This window comes from Typopeltis vanoorti, chromosome 21 (assembly GCF_054136105.1).
Source record: "Typopeltis vanoorti isolate ZY-2024b chromosome 21, IOZ_Tvanoo_1.0, whole genome shotgun sequence".
Classification (NCBI taxonomy): domain Eukaryota; kingdom Metazoa; phylum Arthropoda; class Arachnida; order Uropygi; family Thelyphonidae; genus Typopeltis; species Typopeltis vanoorti.
In genome coordinates, this window is record NC_143569.1 from 40,768,467 (window position 1) to 40,783,486 (window position 15,020).

The 15,020-nt window shown below is 34.7% G+C and overlaps 1 protein-coding gene across 1 annotated transcript in view; it reads left to right on the forward strand.

Annotated features, from left to right (window-relative positions):
- Positions 1–15,020, forward strand: part of SelR (methionine sulfoxide reductase SelR) — a 54,519-nt gene that overhangs the window by 28,982 nt on the left and 10,517 nt on the right. The window contains exons 2-3 of the mRNA XM_090411363.1: positions 4,660–4,858; positions 11,974–12,146. Coding sequence (XP_090267489.1) covers positions 4,704–4,858; positions 11,974–12,146 — 328 coding nt within the window. The 5' untranslated portion in view covers positions 4,660–4,703. The remainder of the gene's footprint in view (positions 1–4,659; positions 4,859–11,973; positions 12,147–15,020) is intronic.

Sequence of the window (15,020 nt, forward strand, 5' to 3'; positions counted from 1 at the left end):
TATATATATATATATATATATATATATAAAAACCAAAACAAAAAAGAAATAGTTTCGATTTTACACTGCTACTATATAATAACTTAAATCTCGAAACAGAACTATCAAAACAGTATGCAAAAATGAACTATGATAACACTGTCGTGTTCTTTCTCTAGCGAGAAATCACAAGTACTGACTGTTCCAAGATGGAACAAACATGCAAAACAGGACAAATCGGTAAATGCAGAACAGAACAAAATAAATTTAAAATGAAAAAAAAAAAAAAAACAACTATTCTGATTTATCTGGGATGAAAATATAGCTTGAACACTGCCGTGTTTTTCTTTTATCCAAACTATTGTACTACTGTTCCAGGATGGAACAAAATTTGGATACTGATGTATTCATCATGAAGGTTGTTTTCTTGATCATAAATTAGTAAATAATATTTGGTTAACCGATCAAGTGTTGATCAATTTTATTAATTAACTGGACCAACTAGTTTCGCCACACTTTGTTATTGTTCCATACAATAACAAAGATGACATATATGATTTTCTCAAAAAGATCAACGCTTTCCATCATTCTATTAAATTCACTCTGGAACTTGAAAGAGAAAAACAACTTCCGTTTTTAGACATCTTAATCAAAAAACAAACTGATGGCAGTTTAAATCTATCGGTGTACAGAAAACCGACCAATACAGGTCGCTACCTACATTTTAACTCCTCTCACCACATATCACATAAACTCAGCATTATACACATGTTAAAGAAAAGAGCTATTTGCATCACAACGGACAACAAGACCCTTCAAGATGAGTTAAAATTTATTTCTAACAATCTGTACTTGAATGGCTATCCAAGAAGACTAGTCAATAAAATCCTTTTCTCTGAACCACCACAAAGAGAACAAGAAGAGATTCAATATATAAAAACGATTGCAATTCCGTATGTAAGTGGCATCTCCAAAAAGCTCGCCAATCTCCTCAAACAACACAAAATAAGAATAGCATTTCAGCCTATAGATACTATTCGTAAACTACTAAGATCTCCAAAAGACAACCATCCTTTCTACAAATATGCTGGAGTCTATAATATTCCATGCTCATGTGGCTCTAATTACATCGGACAGACTTCGAGAAGCCTCGAAATCAGGCAAAAGGAGCACATTGGCTATGTCAAAAACAACAGACAGGACATTTCTGGCTTATCATCTCATTTCTCCACAACTAACCATGTCATCGAGTGGGACAAAAGCTGTTCCCCTTACTTAGAGGAAGATTACCATTCAAGAATGGTCAAAGAAGCAGCCACAGTCGCCCGTTCTACTGTGAACCTTAACAGAAATCAAGGCCTAATACTCCCAGAGATATGGAAAACCCTAATCAGAGCCTTAAAAACGGAAGAAATGAACTTTAATACAAACTACAGAAGGTTCCTCAGCAACAGCTAGCTGATCTTGTACACGCGATACGTGTTTCACTCACGTTCGATACTATTTTATTTGTAATTATTCTAGTCAGTTTTGCAGTTACGCATAATTGTGAGAGTGTTTAAACCTATATGTAAGTGCCCTGAAGAAGCCAACAGATAAGTGTGGCGAAACTAGTGGGTCCAGTTAATTAATAAAATTGATCAACACTTGATCGGTTAACCAAATATTATTATTTACTGATGTATTCTTTCTCTGCCGAGAAATCAAAACTACTACTGTTCCAGGATGGAACAAACTCCGAACGCCTTTTTTTTTTGTTTTGTATTGAAACAGACTTTCGCCCAAATAATCAAAATAGAACTCTAAAACATGGGAGCATGCATTTACATAACCAATTGCTCTCACCTTGTAGATCCTATCGACTGCGCCAGTAAAACTCGGACTCGTGATGAATGGTAAAGCTGGTGAAAGTCGTGATCATTACGCAGAATGAATGCTCGCTGAAATTAACTCATAGCTCTTTTTTGCAATGCTGATGACCTATTATACTGTAGTATATGATCTAACTAGAAAATTATATTTGCTTTCAAAACACTAATGTTGTACTTGTTCTCTCACTTCGGGCACATTTTAAAAAAAAAAAATGGATACCACTCGGCAGTAACTTTGCTAAAAGAAGTCCTAAGCGTCGTCTGCTTCCGTTGTTACGACTGCCGCGCCTCCTCACCACCAGTACACAGTTTAAAGAGAATTCGCAAGTCATCGTGACAAAAATCCTTACATATATCATATTGTATAGGTAGCAAAATCCCATATTGATCTTCATCATCCTCTTTTGTAAATCAAATTGGATAAATTTATTTAGAATTCTTATCTCAATACAAAAAAGTACTGGTTTTATATAGAAAGTCCTAGGTATTTTGTATTCACAGTTCTGATAATGAGGATGGAATATTAATCTCATTTTAGTTAACATAATCTCTTTAGAGCTATTTCACTAGTTTTCTACTTATCTTCAGAGCACAACTATAACTGCGATAAGCACTAAACTAAATCATCAGAAACAATTTAAATTGTAACTGAAATAGAACTAACATCTTAACATGGTGCCCTCTCTGGGCCAGATAACCATAAAGTTAAATTGGAGATGTCATGCCATCTTATCATTGAATGACTGTCTACCAGACCTTTGGCAAATTAGTGGCCATACTTGTTGAGGTTGGAGCAGTGCTTCATAGCAGATGCTGATTCTAAAAATACTGACATCTACCTCCATTTTAATCCTATGTGAAGGAGTATCCAGAGCATGGTCAGTTAGCCCTGACTTGCCACTCAGATGATCAAGGATGTAATTTTTGTGTTCTTCAAGGCAGATGCACATGAGTGGTTTGAAGGTGGCATGGATGATTATATTTGGAGAGAACTTTAGCTATCTTTTCTGATGTGCCCTTAATATATGGGATGGGAATAGTTTTGCTGTGATCCTGTGTGTTTGGTTTCAGGCTGTAGCCATTAGCTAAAAAGGTGTTGCAAAGATCCCTAAACTCAGTTTGAATGAAGTATCTTTACAACTAATTTTGTTTTCTATTACTGAAAATATCGATGCATTTATTAGCCGCCTTGAGGAGCAACTTATGATGAAATAAACTACTGTAATTATGATACTTAGTATCTTAATTACAGCTAGCTTTCTGTATGCAACTACTCTTACTCTAGCATAACTAAATTTTATTGTTGGAATATATGGATGAAACCAAGAATGCAGTTTCTTGTCAACTTGCTACAAAGTGCATGCATGAAAGAAAATTGCTTTTATTATTAATAAAGAAAGTGCCATACAGTTTCATTTTGGTGATGTAAATTACATAGGAATAGTGGATATTAAAGGTTGAACATTATTTCAAAGCTGAATGTTTGTAGAAATTATGAAAGTTTTGTAAATTTGAGTTTACAAAAATTATTTGAGAGTTTCTTCTTCAACCTTCTGGTTCTGTCCACTGCTGGACAGAACCAGAAGATTGAAGAAGATCAGAAGGTCTCCCCCATGATTTTCCAGATCATTCGGTTTTCTGCTTCTCCCATCCATCTCACTCCTGCAATTTGTTCCAGTTCATCTCTCCACCTTCTTCTCGGTCTTCCTCTTTGTCTTGCTCTATCCATTGGTCTCCACTCTGTTGTTTTTCTAGTCCATCTCCTGTCACTGCATCTGGCAATATGGCCAGTCCATCTCCACTTAGCCTGTTTAATGTATTTTACAATATCCATGACACCTGTTTGAGATCTTATCCAGATATTTGTCTTCCTATCTCTTAATGTTATTTTTAGCATACTTCTTTTCATGCGATGTTGTGTTGTTCTCAGCTTTTTGTTTAGGGCTTCTGTTAAAGTCCATGTTTCTCCTCCATATGTTAGGACAGGAAGTATGCACTGGTCGAAAGCTTTAGACTCATAGGGATGTCACTTCTGAATATGTCTCTCATTTTCCCATAAGCCATCCATCCAAGGTGAATTCTTCGTTCAATCTCTTTTCTTTGGTACTCCTCAAAGGATAACAATTGGTCCAAATATACATATGAAGTAACTTGTTCTATTTCATGTTCTATTTCTTTTTCTATTTGAGAGTTTACAAAAATATAATCCTCAGCATCGGAGTTGCCTTAGCTTGCACTACTTAAAAGAACACAACCACTTCCCTAGAATCTGACTGGGCAGCGGTTGTGTTCTTTTAAGTAGTTCAAGCTAACAGCTTCTATGCCAAGGATTGTATTCTTGTAAGTATCAACTAAAATTTATATGAAAGTTTGTAGAAACTTTCAATAGTTTCTACAAACATGCGACTTTGAAATAATGTTGGATCTTTAATATCAACTATTTCTTTGTATTGCTTTTATGTTATTTTATATAATAATGATGCATATACAATAAACTGGGGGGGGGGGGAACTGCAACTTTAGATAGCTGTACATCTTAAAAGAATATCTTTTACTTTATGTTTACTCTTAGTAATGAGGATGGAATACTAATCTTACATTTTAGTTAATGTAGCCTGTTTAGAGGTTTATGCCATATGAAATTTAATATATTGAAGTGATTTCTTTACTAAAATTGAGTATGCAGTTGCTATTAGGTTGATGTTTCAATAAGAAGGAATAATTTGTTACTATGCTAAATGCAATTACAATTTGTAATTTTTTTTAAAAAGTATTTCTAACATGTTTTTTTTTCCCCTGAAAATTTTAGTTCTAAATAATGAACTGTATAAGCAATGAACAGAATTATTAGTGATGTCTGAGGGATGCCAGAAGACTATGGAGAATGGTGTGTTGGAAAATGGACACCACAATGATAAATCTGAAGATGATCCTTTTGCAAAAGAGAAACTAAAAGAAAAACTGACTCCTCTTCAGTACCAAGTCACTCAAGAAGGCTGCACTGAAAGGTTTCTTGTATTTTTAAATTTAGATTTTAGTACTAACCTCAGAATTCTGATTATAAAGTGTAATGATTAATACTGCCACCATATGAAAACTGAAGATTTTAACTTGCACTGGTCAATAAGAACACATTTTTCATTTTGAGCATATGTATATTTACAGGGTGTTCAGGATAAATTTGACATATTTATAATTAATTATATTTTTCCGTAAGTTACATGTATTAACACACACTTCTCTTCATTTAAAAGTTTGGACCCTTCTTCATTCATATACAAGATGTCAGAAAGGATGGATAGCTGGAACCCACCTGAATCATGGAAGAGAATAACTTGTATCATGATGATTCGTGCCCGCCATCAAAATAAGGATATTACGACTGCTGCCCAATGCTCCCTGAATACAGTAAAAACAATCAGGCATGAACTAGAGACTTGCAATGGTGACTACGAGGATGTAGCAAGAAGAAAGATCCCTAGCAGACGATCTGATTGCGTTCGTACAGCAGAATTCCTCGCAAATCTGCAGGAACAGGTGTTGAAGAACCCTGGCATTGGAATTCGGGCTTTGTTCGTGGAGTTGCTAACTGTAGTCAAGCCCTGGATAACAAGGGTAGCCAATGGTAGGCCGTATGTATGGCAGCAGGATTCGGCCCCTTGCCACACCTCTGGGAAAAGTCAAAAATGGTTGTCTGAAAATTTCTACGACTTCACCAGTCCAAATGTTTGGCCTCCAAACTCCCCAGACCTTAACCCCATGGATTATTTTGTATGGGGCGCAGTTGAAAAAGACACCAATCGCACTTCCAGTAATACAAAAGCCCAGTTAATGGATAAAATTAAAACAGTTTTTGCGGCCCTTCCCAGGGAGACTGTAGCATCAGCTTGTTCGAGGTTCCGAAGCAGAATTGAAGCTGTGATCGATGCTAATGGTGGTTATTTTGAGTAAATCTTGTTGATAGTATTGTAATTAACTCTGCCTGTAATGTTTTTTTGTCAATTCATTAAATTTAATAGATACAAAGAAGATTTTCTTTTTCCTTACGAAACTGTCAAATTTATCCCGAACACCCTGTATATATATGTATATTTTTATGTGACTACCATCCATGAAAGGTTGTAATCCTAACATTAGTACTGTGGATGGGCTAGAGATTTTTTTTTTTAATTATTTTTAAATAATCTGGAAACCCTGCTTTAGAGACCAAACATAGAACTCAAGCCATTTCTTGCCTCCAGTAAACAAGGTGGAAATAACATGGGCAATGAAATCCTCCTTCACATCTAATGACATTCAGAACCATTCATGCCATGGTTGGATTTGAGCATACAGCCTTCTGATTTGAGAGTGAGTGAGTGTGCTAACTCGGTCTACTATATCAGCAAATGGTATACTATGTACTATGGTTCTATTAAATTACGTTATTATATTCGAGTAACTTGTAATATTGCAGTATTACTTAGGCTGTCTAGTGGAACAACAGATATCTAAAGCTAATAATTAACTAACATTATTTAAGTAATTAGATTAATTAGCCAATATTTTACATTGGTCACCATCTTCATGGACACAAGCACAGATTGTAAAAGGCAGGCTCCTACTATCCTAAATAGCATATTTTATAGTTGCAGTGATGGACACTTACCGAAGGTCTCAAAATGGTAGTCTCCCAGATTTCTGGCAATTCGATGCAGCCAAATTTAAGTTTGGGGAATATTGTAGTTCTGTGGCAGATTCCAGGAATAGTTTCTCTGGTTTAAATCTGTTTCTGTATAGAAGATTGGATCCAGGGATCTATGTCCATGGCATGGTCTGCCACTCCAGAAAAACTGTAATATAGATGTCCTTCATGCACAACTGAAGTTTTACGGACCTCTATATCACTCCTCTTTCTCCTGTTTACCATGGGACACCTATTCATAGTGGAGGGGGACCTCCCAATGATGGTACTGGCCCGTTTTTTATCTTTCCTCTTTTTCTTTGCTTTTCTTCTCATATGCTTCTCATATTCTTTCAAACATGGTGTTGGATCATCTCTGTGATCCAACACCATGTTTGCCATGCACGGTGACCTGGTAGTCTTGTGCTACTTAAGCCTCTACTTTGGCAAGATGGGCGGTCCTGGATGGTCCAACAATAATCAGTTACTAGTGGACTTGTCTGCAAGAGTAAACAGTGTTGCTGTAAGTCTCCCTCTCACCCACCATGATCCAGGGTAAGGATCCAAGACTTCCCATGATGTTGGTATCTGAGGTAACTGTCATGTTCAAGCTGTCATTTCAAATGGTTAAGGAACTCTAACAAGGTGTAAATCGAGTAGTACTGATACCATAGATACATCATTTGATAACAGAAGTAAGAAACAAAAGACATGTGATACTAGTATATATGCACTACTCATTTTGATCATTTGAGCAACAGGTGAAAAGCCAATTGAGAAAATTGTCACCTTTCTTTATCCAAAAGGGTTTAGTTGGACTGGTAGGATCCTAAAAACAGTTATGAAACAATGTTCTAGTGATATCATGTTAGCATCATGTTGAAAAACTGCTGAGAGCAACATGAATGAGTGAAAGACCAATCACAGTAACATCTCATATAATACTCAATTCTTGTAGAGGAGTGATATCAGAATGGGATGTCCTTGATGTTCCTGATGAGGAGATATGTTCAGAACTTAAAGATCAGGGAGTGACAGGTATCCCTACGTACACCTTTGACGCCTATGCCTCCAATGCTGTACCACCACCACAGGGTAACTCAACTGCTCTATTAGATTGTACATTCCTAATCCACTAAGATGCATCTTGCTCTGCAAAGACAGCTAAGTGTGTCAACTGTCAGGGAAATCATCCATCTTACTCCCATGCATGTCAAAAGTGGAAAGATTCAAAAGATTAAAACAGAATGATATATATTAATAAATAACATAAAATGGATTTAACTTACATATATATTTTTATTAGTATAAAATCTTTGTCCCAGTATCAAGGGCATCATCAGTATAACTTTCAAATTAAACAACAAGAACAGAAACCAGTATATTCAACAGTGATATGAGCAAACTGCATATACATGATGTAGAGCATCGTAGTCCAATTATGGTTAAGATTCTAGTAAAAATAAATTTAACAAGGTTTAATTATAATTAAATTTAAGTTCTGCAATTTGTGAAGAACTATTTCTCATAAGAGGGATAATTTAAGTCCATTTCTATTTAGATTCAATCAATGTAGCAAAGTCTCACAACACTTTATAAACATTCTCAGAGATTATTATTTTTATGGAAAACCTTAATTTTCTTCTAAAGAACTCTGTCTGATGGTGATAGTGCACTTTGCAAGCCACTTATTGCCCTAGCTCATGAGAGTTGTGTGACCTTGCTAGAGTGACAAAATATAAATAGAAACGTTCGACTTAAATTATCCCTCACATGGTAAATGGTTCTGCTTCACAAATTCCAGAATTAACTTAAATTTAATTATATTTGTTTATTAAATATTTTAAATCTTATTAAAATTATTTTTACTAGAACCTAAATATAATTAGACCATGATGCTCTACATTTTCAAATTAAAGATCAAGGAGAGTGTTCAGTATGTTCCTGTATGTTCAGTTCATGCATGTCATTGTTGAATATACTGGTTTCTGTTCTTGTTTAATTTGAAAGACATATTGAAGATATCCTTGATACTACAGCATAAAACTTTATACTAATAAAAATGTACATGTAAGTTTAAATCCACTTTGTTATTTATTAATTATCATGTCTTACATTTCTATATGTCAACTTATGACAAAATATATCAGGATACAAAAAGGAAGTTAGCCAGCACCATACCTGTCCTGAGATCCTCTTATGCTGTGAATCTAGTAGTAAAACTCTCATTTTACTTCAGAAACAACTCCCAAAATGGTTTCATTTGATGACAATATACTTGTCAGAAAATTATGGCAAGGATATCATTTAAAGATAAACCACCAGACACCCTCCACAGAAAAAATGGATATTTCAGCATCCACTGAAAGTAAATTAAACCTCCCAAATGATCCTCACACATCTGATGGTGTATTGAATATTTTTCCTGAGGAAGTAATGGACACTGGCTGTCCATAGTTCCCAAAATCAGTTGATAAATATAAACCTGGCAAAGGTAAACCCTCAACTTCCTGGAAATCCAACAAGTCTGCAAAGCCAAAACAATAAAAATATTTTTACAATTGAAACTGTCAAGGGTTTTGCAAATATTGATGATATCAAGATTTTACTGCAGAAACACATGCTTTTTGTTTTTTTGTCTGGAGGAAACCTTTAAAACTCAATGAAGACCCTACTATAAAGAATTTTGCTGTTGTATGCAAGGACAGAACTGGAGGTGGTTCTGTTCATTGTATGTAACTGCGTCTATGGAGAAGTGGATACTGTGTTTAATGTCAATACTATGTCATGCCAGACCAGACTTTTGAGGTTTCCTCTATTCAATATAATATTGATGTTTGTTAATTCTTTTTTTCACAGAACGGCCTGTCTGCCCAAAGTATGTCAAATTACATTCACAAGTTATCTGGTAAAAACCAACTGATAGTTTGTCTTTTGTAAATGGTAACAGATGAGAAATTTTGTTGATAGGAAAATATGTGGAAATAAGGCGATACTTCTTCAAAATTCCACCAGTAGGTTCAGAGATACCTGAAATATAAGGGGAACAATGAATTAAAATTTTATAAGACAAAGAATGACCTAATAGAAAATATCACAATGTTAGAACTGAAAAATATAATAAAGAAGATGAAAAATAGGAAAACGCAAGGAGAAGACAATATAAATATAGAACTATACAAAAATGCAAGTGAAAAATTTAATGAAAGACTTATGAAATTTTTTAATATGGTTTGGATGTCCAGAGAAACCCCTAACTCTTGGAAAAAAGCACTGGTTATCCCAATCTATAAAAAAGGAAATAAAGACAATTGCAATAATTATAGGGGAATTAGCCTGCAGAATACAGGATATAAAATATATGCAGGAATATTAAAAGAGAAACTAAGCAGCATTGTAGAAAACAAATTACTAGAAGAACAAAATGGTTTCCGAAAAGGCCGATCCTGCATAGATCCAATTTTTACTTTAAAATTATTAATAGAAAAGAGAAGAGAACTTCAAAAAGAAACATACGTGGCATTTATTGGTTATGAAAAAGCCTTTGACAAAATTAGTAGACAAAAATTATTTAAAATATTAACCGATTTAAACATACCAAACCAACTTTTACAATCTATTCAAGAAATATATACAGGAAATAAAACAGCAGTTAAATTAGAATACACCTCAGAATGGAAAGATATATCAAGAGGAGTACGACAAGGATGTACCCTCTCGTCTCTGCTTTTCAATATATATATATATATATATAAATGAAATATTAACAATCTGGAAACAGCATAACCCATTTGGTATACAAATAACCCTGCAAATGAAGATAGATACACTACTATTTGCAGATGATCAAATAGTATTAGCTACATCAGAAGATGACTTACAAAGATCATTAAAATTATTAAATGATATCTCAAAGCAATATAATATGACAATATCCAAAGAAAAAACAAAAATAATGGCATTCAAAGGAGAAAACCCAATAAGAAGTAAAATAGTGATAGGTAAAATACTAGAACAAGTAAACACTTTCATATACTTGGGATGTGATCTATCATACGAAGAAGAAAAAGACATAGACACTAAAATATCAAACTTTGTCAAAGTAAATGGCATAATAAATAATATATTTAAGCCATCCCTGGTACAAAAATACACTAGAATCAGACAATATGTCTTGTCAAAACCAACTCTACTATACGGAAGCAAAACATGGACCATGAAAAGGAAAGATGAAAAACTAATTCAAACAGCAGAAATGAAGTTCCTCAGAAAAACAGCTGGTTATACCAAGTGGGACCACAAAACAAATGAAAAAATCTTACAATCCCTGAAAATAAAACCAATTAATTACTACATAAAACAGTATAAACAAAAATGGCTAGAACATTTAAATCGAATGGACAACAGCAGACTACCAAAAATATTATACAGATACAAAATAAGTGGAAAAAGAAGAATCGGAAGACAAAGAAAGAGATGGCATGAGACCGGAACAGGCCACATGGCCTAAATTCCATGTTAGGAAGAAGAAGAAGATAAACGTATTGGGACAGCAAAATTGCAACTGCTTATCCTACACATTTTAAATATATATGGGGGTAGGCATATATTTTTAATATGTCACAGGCTCAAAAAACACAGTACTTACTGATTTCTAAAATGTTTCAGCAGAAATACTTTGTCACATATGGAGTGTCTTTTAATGCAGACAGTAAAAATAAATACAAGTGATTTTGATTTCTCACATATAGATCCACTTGGATTAAATTGGATCACTTTTTAAAGCACATCATCCATTGCTGAGTTAATTGAAATGTTTAGTATGCTGCTCTTGTTCCTATACTATGTGAAAAGCATCCCTTATCTATTGTGCTTTCACTTTTGAGGCAGTGCAGTCCTATTGAAAACATTCATTATATAATTGCTAGATCCAGATATGTTCAAAGTACTAATTATGAATCTGTCGAATCATACATGCCATTATTTTATTATTATAATGGAGAGGTCCAAAATGCCTCTCTCATTGCGGGAGGGGTGTCTGCTTCTCCCATGGCGACCCATTCCATCTTGGGAGAGTGTTTATACACTTGTATGAATGAATATATGAAGGTGAAAAACAATCGCAAACATCCATGCCCATGGCAGGATTTGAACCTGCAGCCTTTTGGCTGCAGAACGGATATGTTAACCACTCGGCCAACCAGGTTGGCGCATGTGTTTTTAGGCATAAGGAATTTCTTCCACAAAGGCAAAATGATTCTAACACACATTCAGTTTGCAGACATGATATACTGGCTTTGTAGCTTCAGTTGTTTTATCCATAAATAAATAAAAATAAACATAAGGACATTTCTTTCTTTGTTTTATTTATCTGTGCGCATTATTTATATATATATATATATATATATATATATATATATTTATTTATTTATTTATTTATTTTTATTTTTTTTTTATTAGGGCATTTTCAGGAAAGTACTACAAATTGAAAGAAAATGGAATGTATGCATGTGTTGTTTGTGGAGAAGAGTTATTTTCCTCTGATACTAAATTTGATTCTACATGTGGTTGGCCATCTTTTTGGGATGTTGTTGATATCTCAAAAGTCAAATTCAAGCCTGATCTTTCACATGGTAAGCAGAAGGAATTTTCATTTATTTTAAGTTTCAAATATTATTTTCTTTCAGGCAAAAAAGTATAAATATTTTTGAAATTTAAAAGAAACATTCTCAGTATAACAAATACCATTATCACAAACTGCCAAAAAAGTCCTGACCAAATACCCATAAACACAATACTAAACTTTTGCAACTAGGTTGCCAGCTTTGTGACTTGATGCACATTACATCTGATGGTGGATACTCACCCACCCCTTTCTTTCTGTATATTAACTTGCTCTATTTGACCACTAACCCAGTGAACTGATAATAGTTTACTCCATTCCTCTTACTTAATTGAACAAACCTCACTGCACAAATCACAACTTACAGAGCATCACCCTCTACTTCCATTTAAATCCTCCAAACCATTCTTCATTGAGATTCAGATAACCTTGTCAATTTAAATGTCATCAAAATAGTTCTGCCTTATGTTTCACAGAAAGAACTGATTTCCTCCAGTACTATTTTTGACAACACTCAAATATCTATACAAAATGAAACTTCTTGGAATTCTCTTACAGCAAGCTCCTCATAGTATAAACACATTGCAACCATTGCCTTCTTGGCAGCCAAAAAACTAGGATTCTGTTTTGCCCAAGGTTCAGAACAGCTATTAACTCAATACAAATTACAAATCTGCCAAATGTAGAATACTGAACTCACATTTAAAATGCCTATAGAGCATCCTAAAAATGCTGAACTCAAAACAGAAGAGAGCAATTAGGTTGATTGATGATCCATCTCTTACTGATTCACCCAGTTTCACAGCATTTAGTACCCACTTATACTAAATGCTGTGAAATTTGCTGTATGCATCTTCTGTATTTTCAGGGTAATTGTTATGAACTAGTATCAGTAATTCATCTACCCTCTACTAAATCCATTGAAACATGTGCAAATGCCACCCAACACCTATTCGCATTCCAACTCCAAGCTGACAGAACAATTTTCTCTTACGTTCGTTCTGCTGCTGTGCTCTGGAACAATCTCCTCTATTATGTGTTTCTCAAGGAATACAGTTGGGAAGCCTTGACCTTCAAATCAGGCATGAAAACAAGTTTCTCTATTCTCAACTCTCAGTTCTACCCATACAGGGTACTGACATACTATAGGTTCACCAACCATCCTCTCATGCATAGGCCTAGCATAAAATAAATAGGTTTTACAGTGGATGCACTGCATAATTTAGAACACATGATAAAGAAGTCGGATTCTAGATGACTGGAGTAGAGCTTTCATAGTATTCATCTATAAAAACAGAAATAAAACTGTATGTGAGAATTAGAGGAATTTTCCTCCTGAGTGTTCCAGATAAGATTTATGCAGGCATATTTGAAAAAAACCAAGTTTTTCCTCCACATTTAATGAAGATAGCTAATTAAAATGGAGATAGACAACAGAATAAGAAAAGCTGGTAAGGTGGAGGAGTGGAATCAAATAAATAAATTTACTTGGAATAAGAATTTAGTCAAACACAAAACTAGTCGTATACGAGATAGTATTTAAATCCATTTATGTCTTACTATTATTACTATTAATGTTGTTATGACCTCTACAAGGTCTCATTGAGGGAGAGCACTCTACTTTACTACATACAACTCACCAATTCCACTACTTAATCCACCACTACCATTATCATCTATAGACACAGTGCCATCCACCATAATATTTTCTTGTCTGTAAATTGCATGTGTTTCTGTGACTGATTTGCCTGTATGAGGTAGATGAAAGTCCACATGAAATCAGCTAACCTTCAATTGAAAAGGCATAAAGATTGCTCTTTTCATGATGTGAAGTGAACTGAGGTCTTTTTGAATCGATGGCACAGTATACTGTCATTCTTCCAATCAGTTGCATTTGCATGGAGGCAGTTCGCAGACATTGGTAGTCTCTAGTTAAAACACAGTGAGTGCAGTACACAGATAGTTCAAAACAGTGACTTTATAGATGCACATACAAAGCAGAGGAGCGATTGAATTCTTGACTGCAGAAGGTGCAAGTCCAATGGAAATTCATACACATCCGAAAAATGTGTATGGAGATGATACTCTTGACATGTGCACAGTTAGATGCTGAGTCAAATACTTTGAGAGGAATGAAACAGGTCAGAGACAAATCTCAAATTTGCTGGCTAGTAATGGCATCGATGCACCAGTCAAGAAGGATTGTCACATCACAACTCAGAAATTTTGCAACATATTCACTATTGGAAAGCCAGCAATGAAGACTATCATTAATGACCTTAGCAACAACAGGGTTTGTGCACAGTGAGACCCCAAAAATGCTGAGCAATGATACTTCATAAAGATCCATCTGTATGGAAATTCTATAGAAATAAATGGGCAATTTTCCTGTTATCATGCATAGTCACTGATTATAAAACATGGGTTCACTATTACATCACTGAAATAAAGAGACAGTTAATGGAATGGCATCATCTGAATTCACTGTACAAGGAATTCCAAAGGCTGCATTCCATGGGCAAAGTCATGGCACTTGTATTTTGGGACAAAGATGAGGTCTTGCTTCTGGACTTATTTGAGAGAGAGAAGCACTATCAGTAATTCAGAATGGTGGATATACTGTAGAAATTGAAAAAACACATGTAGGGTTAATTTCACCACAGATATAAATTAAGTCTTCCGTCTCCATAACGGTGTACAACCTCACACCAGTTTGCACATGAGGAATGCAATTGCAGGCTGGACTGATCTTTCCCACTTTTACCTCAATATGACAGAGAAAAGACCCAGAGGAAGATCAAAATCTAGGTGCATTGATGCTGCCAGAAGTACCTTAGAGGACAAAAATATAAGATCTGACACTATTAGAGTCTTAACAGATAAG